This window comes from Vanacampus margaritifer, chromosome 19, assembly GCF_051991255.1.
Source record: "Vanacampus margaritifer isolate UIUO_Vmar chromosome 19, RoL_Vmar_1.0, whole genome shotgun sequence".
Taxonomy (NCBI): Eukaryota; Metazoa; Chordata; class Actinopteri; order Syngnathiformes; family Syngnathidae; genus Vanacampus; species Vanacampus margaritifer.
Genome location: NC_135450.1, coordinates 1,030,001 through 1,035,000, shown reverse-complemented (window position 1 = coordinate 1,035,000; position 5,000 = coordinate 1,030,001). Strand labels below are relative to the sequence as shown.

Genomic DNA, 5,000 nt, shown 5'->3' with positions numbered 1-5,000 from the left:
CCAACTTGCATGTAGTAACGCTGGTGTCTTGATCTTGCATACCATTTGGTCTTTCTTTAGACTGGCAGCCCAAATCCGATTTTTAGCCCATCCAGATTGAATGTGGATGGTTCTTTTGTAATCTGAACAGTCACAAAGCACATGAAATCCTATTTTTGCGGGACGGTTTGAAACCACATGCGGGAGGTAGTTTCGTATCCGATTTGGACAGGATGCGTCTCAGTCGGATCAGCTCGAAACACTCAGAACGGAATTTGACTGTCCTGACTTCACTCTACGCGTGCAAAACCAATGCGCCCGCGCTGGCTATATCCAATCGGTTCGCTGCCTGGCTGTTTCCTCGCATGCTCGGCAGTCAATCGCGTGACCATTTACGTTACTTGTGCTGAAGCCATCTCGCTACTCCAGATCTTCACATGCGCAACGGGTAATAGCAGAATAGTGCCCGGTCATAGCCATAGATATATGGTAGTTAAGAAAGAGATGAATGAATTAAATAAAGAAAAATAAAAGAAAAACGCTTAACACGCTTGCAAACACAAATACAAATATAATACAAAATACAAATACAAAGCGGCAAACACTACACGTGCTGGGTGCCTCCTCCGTTCGACGCCGTTGCTATACAGCAACCTTTCAGATGGGTCAATAATGTGGCACAGTCTGAACAGGGCCAGGTCAGATTTGGACACTTTCCAAAAAACAGTCTGGACAGTCAGCCCTAAAAATTTGCTCAACGCGTTTAAAGCAATAAAAAGTTCATTTTGGCTCTCACACCTAAACTAAACGTTGTAGACTCAAATTTTTTGCTGTATTTAGTGTATTCTAGCATCCTGAAGATGATTCCAGCATTAATTTCATTGTGCTTATGCTCATTTTGAAGATTTTGACATTTTCACCTTAAGTGTACAATCAGGGGCTGAAAACGCGTTTAAAGCAATAAAAAGTTAATTTTGGCTCTCACAACTAAACTAAACGTTGTAGACTCAAATTTTTTGCTGTATTTAGTGTATTCTAGCATCCTGAAGATGATTCCAGCATTAATTTCATTGTGCTTATGCTCATTTTGAAGATTTTGACATTTTCACCTAAAGTGCACAATCAGGCTGAAAACGCATTTAAAGCCATAAAAAGTTCATTTTGGCTCTCACACCTAAACTAAACGTTGTAGACTCAACTTTTTATTGCTTTAAACGCGTTTTCAGATTTGAGGAGTAATCAGATTTGCCTGCAATTGCAGTTTAGTAATATGTCGTTAAACAAAGTATGAATTTGCTTGTTTATTTGTTGCATCTGTAGTGTAAATATTAGTATAGTAATAGTAGACATAAATACATTCTTCTGTGGCAGCTGTTGGTCAAGCAGTCTGGACAATGCTGTGGAACGGCATACTGAGAAATCCACGAAGCACTGGTTCTCAATTTACCAGCTCTTGACAAAATATCTGGATGATCAGAAGAAGAAGAATGCTAATACAGGTATGCACACACCAGCTGTAAGTGTTTGCCGTTTTATTAACAGGAAAATAAGATGATCAATACAACCTAATGATTACTGCCCTGCCCTGTCTAGGCGAAGAGGTGGGAGGTTTGTCCTTGTCCTCGTTGTCGTCCACACTCCAGGCCTTCATGGAGGGTTCTAGCCTTGGCGAGTTCCATACCCGCTTAGCCATGTTACTCAGCTTTCACTGTCATCTACTTCTGCTCTCTACTCAGCCTGGACAAGGTCAGCTTGCACTTCTCTTTGTGACAGAATGCTTACATATTGCGCACACAGTTATGGTCAGAAGTTTACAGACCAGGGTTCTACTGTATGTTAAGCTTTTTTGGGTGGCGGTTTGCCAAATTAAGTAGAAGTAATTGGTTCCCGGAGCCTGGAATGGCGCGCTCAGTGCGAAGTTGTTGTTTTTTTGCTGGCTCAAAGCAGCAGCCACCAACTTAATAGAAACAGAAATGCTGTTTTATAGTACTTTTTTAATTTGAATTTATTTATTTGAAAAGGACAATGCTAAAGGAGCAGTGGCTTGTAGTCCTTAAATTACGGTACCCCAAACCTGAACACTCCAAAGATGTTTTTCACCCTGGATTATTATGATTTATGTATTTATTATTTAAAGCACCTTTTATCACCTGTTTTATTTGACTGTTTCAGGTTGGAAACATAATAAACAGCATTAATATTTGCTTTATCTTACAGATACATTGTCTAATCTTCTGTGGAACCTGCACAAATACTACAGTCAATTTTCAGACTGTATTCAAAACAAAATCAGACAGCTCAGACAGCCAATTGAGAAGGATCTTAAGGTACACAATATTTAATATATAAGATATCGAACTCGTAGTATAATAATAATTAAATCATGACAAATTAAAGTAACTCACTAATGAATTAATTTAATTTGCCTCAGGATTTTGTCAAGATCTCCAAGTGGAATGATGTTAGTTTCTGGTCCATCAAACAGTCAGTGGAAAAGACACATCGGTAGGATATTAGTTCAAATTTGTGCCACTATCCACAGTGTGTTTCCAGCAATTATTTAAAATGTAAATTAAAAATTATTTCCAACTACTTTTCTGTCTAGGACCCTCTTCAAGTTTGTCAAGAAGTTTGAGGAGATTCTGAATGGCCCCTTTGTTACTGTTCTGGTAGAACAGAAAAACAGCGCCTCCCTCGTTAATACTGATATACATCCAGAGGAAACACCCATTCACCGAATTCATCAGGCACTCAAGAAAGCCCTGCTAAGAAAGAACGGAAAGCAGCAGGTTTGGGTCTTATCTTAGCTCTCAAACATCTCAAATGAAACGGTCTTATCAGTTGTTTGATGGTGATCTGGTGATTTCAGAACGAGAGACAAGATGAGGGAGTCGAGTTGGAATCACTGCAAAGACGTCTGCCTGTTCTAACCAGAAAGATGAAGAAAATATGTGTCCAACACCTAAAGAAACACCCAGCAATGGAACTGACTGAAGATCTGGACTTCTTCATTGGTAATCTACATGGATTTCTGATCAAAGGCATTTTGATATATCCTCCATCATCCTTATCATTTCAAGCTGGGCAATTTCCAAATAAAGTGAAAACTGCAAAAGTCATCCCGATCTACAAAACTGGTGACAACTTTACAAACTATAGGCCCTTTTCCCCTCTTACACAATTCCCAAACATTCTTGGAAAATTCTGCAATAATTAACTAGCTAAATTCATAGAACAATATAAACTACTCTCTGACAGTTGATAAGGATTTATAGCAAACTGGTCAACTGCATTAGCTTTAGCAGAACCAAATAAATAGACAATAAGAAACTTGGAATCGGACTGTTTTTTGATCCACAGCAGCCATACTCATTTTGGTTCGTTTAGCTTTAATTGGTGGCTAGAGTAGCAAGTTCTAGGCATGAGCCTATAACCCATCCGTTGATTTTTAATGAGTGACCTCTGAAGTTAATTGCTTTTATAATAACTTTTTTTTTTCCTTAAGCGAGCTCGTGCAGGGAGGAAGAAGGGATGGAAGTAAAGATACACATGGATGGCCTTCGCAGTTTGCATTTTTCTTTAAAAAAAAACAGGTGTACATTGTAGATACTCTTTTTCTAATCAGTTAATTACTTGCATCATTTAAAATGAAAAAAAAATGACCCCAATAATTTGACATGGACAAATATTCTTAATGCCACACGCAAAAATGTATTACCGGTAAATGTTTTTACTTTAATGCATGTAGTTATGTTTATTGCTCAAACACAAGCTGTGCTACTTTTAACATAACCATCCACTGTCAAGCTAAAGGATCATCTACGGTCAAATTTAATAGTGTGATTACTACATGATTAATGCGATAATTTTTTGTTGATTAATCAATTAGTTTACGCTTTAACGTTGACAGCACTAAAAAAAAACAAAAAACTGCAAACTACAGTACACAAGTAATCCACTGGAGTGGGGAAAGACTTAAGCCTAAAAGGTGATCAAAATATGTCTCAATAGAACCCAGAAAAAAAATTGTGTTGTAGTCCCATCAAAATGTAGATTTTTTTTTCAGTTCTATCTAGATTTTGTCTGTGATGAATATGTCATTTATTTGTCCCAAAAAATTATTAGGCTATATCCAAAATCCAAAACTATTTTTTGTGTTTTTCTTCCTGTTAGGTGAAGTTCTCAGAAATCTGAATGACCTGCAGGGTCTCACCATTGACTTGTCAGTGGAAAAAGAGAAACAGACAGCTCAGGTGAAACACATCCTGCAGCAGAAGCAAAGAGCTCTGTCTGGCCTGTTCAAAATACTCACAGAAATAGGTTTGTTTAACTTTCACGTCAAGTATGATAGTCTCAAACACTGATATTTTCTTTCCCTTATGTCCCCAAAAGGTCTGTCATACCGTAAAGGGTTGATTTGGAGCAAGACAGCTGACCAGGAGGAAACCCTCTGTATACAGCCACTGGATATGAACATGGCTCTTGCCACTGCCATGAACCCTGAGTCTACTGATGCCACGTAAGCTTCTTCACCTATTCCTTTCTAAAATAAGATTTGATTCTCCAAAGTTAATAGCCAAACATAATTTCCACCAGCCAATTTTTTTCCCCAGTGAATATTTTCCCAGATTATTATTTTTTGAAGTAGTGCAAAGTAACAGTATTTCTATGGCAGCATGTTATGTATCGTATTAAATACCCTCCCCTGTGTTGATATTTTTAATCCTTGCTCTCCTGATGACTTCGGGCACTTTCATGGTTTTCTTCTTCGTTTACTGGCGGATTGCTGCTCATTGGCTCATTGCCGCTATGTTGGTTGCACTCCAGCCAATAGCGCAAAATACCTGCAGTCACGTAGCCAATGGGAATATTAAATGCCATTATGTAGCATTGTGGCAGTATTCATTGGATGTGTAAGAGTCCTGCCGAAGTGCAGATGACAGAGAACAAAACATAAGGTGTGAGGTACTGACAGAAGCGAATGCCTCTTGCATTACCAGCCAAATTGGCTAGTAAATATT

At 38.4% G+C, this 5,000-nt stretch overlaps 1 protein-coding gene across 4 annotated transcripts in view; it reads left to right on the top strand.

The window, feature by feature from the left end:
* The window catches only part of mdn1 (midasin AAA ATPase 1), a 260,821-nt gene that overhangs the window by 191,027 nt on the left and 64,794 nt on the right, over positions 1 to 5,000 (top strand). For all 4 annotated transcript variants that reach the window (XR_013289379.1, XM_077552191.1, XM_077552190.1 and 1 more), the window contains exons 69-76: positions 1,351 to 1,478; positions 1,573 to 1,725; positions 2,197 to 2,306; positions 2,411 to 2,484; positions 2,585 to 2,768; positions 2,849 to 2,993; positions 4,153 to 4,299; positions 4,372 to 4,498. Coding sequence is in view for 3 of the 4 variants with exons in the window: in XM_077552191.1 (XP_077408317.1) it covers positions 1,351 to 1,478; positions 1,573 to 1,725; positions 2,197 to 2,306; positions 2,411 to 2,484; positions 2,585 to 2,768; positions 2,849 to 2,993; positions 4,153 to 4,299; positions 4,372 to 4,498 (1,068 nt within the window). In the remaining variant the exon portion in view is untranslated. The remainder of the gene's footprint in view (positions 1 to 1,350; positions 1,479 to 1,572; positions 1,726 to 2,196; positions 2,307 to 2,410; positions 2,485 to 2,584; positions 2,769 to 2,848; positions 2,994 to 4,152; positions 4,300 to 4,371; positions 4,499 to 5,000) is intronic.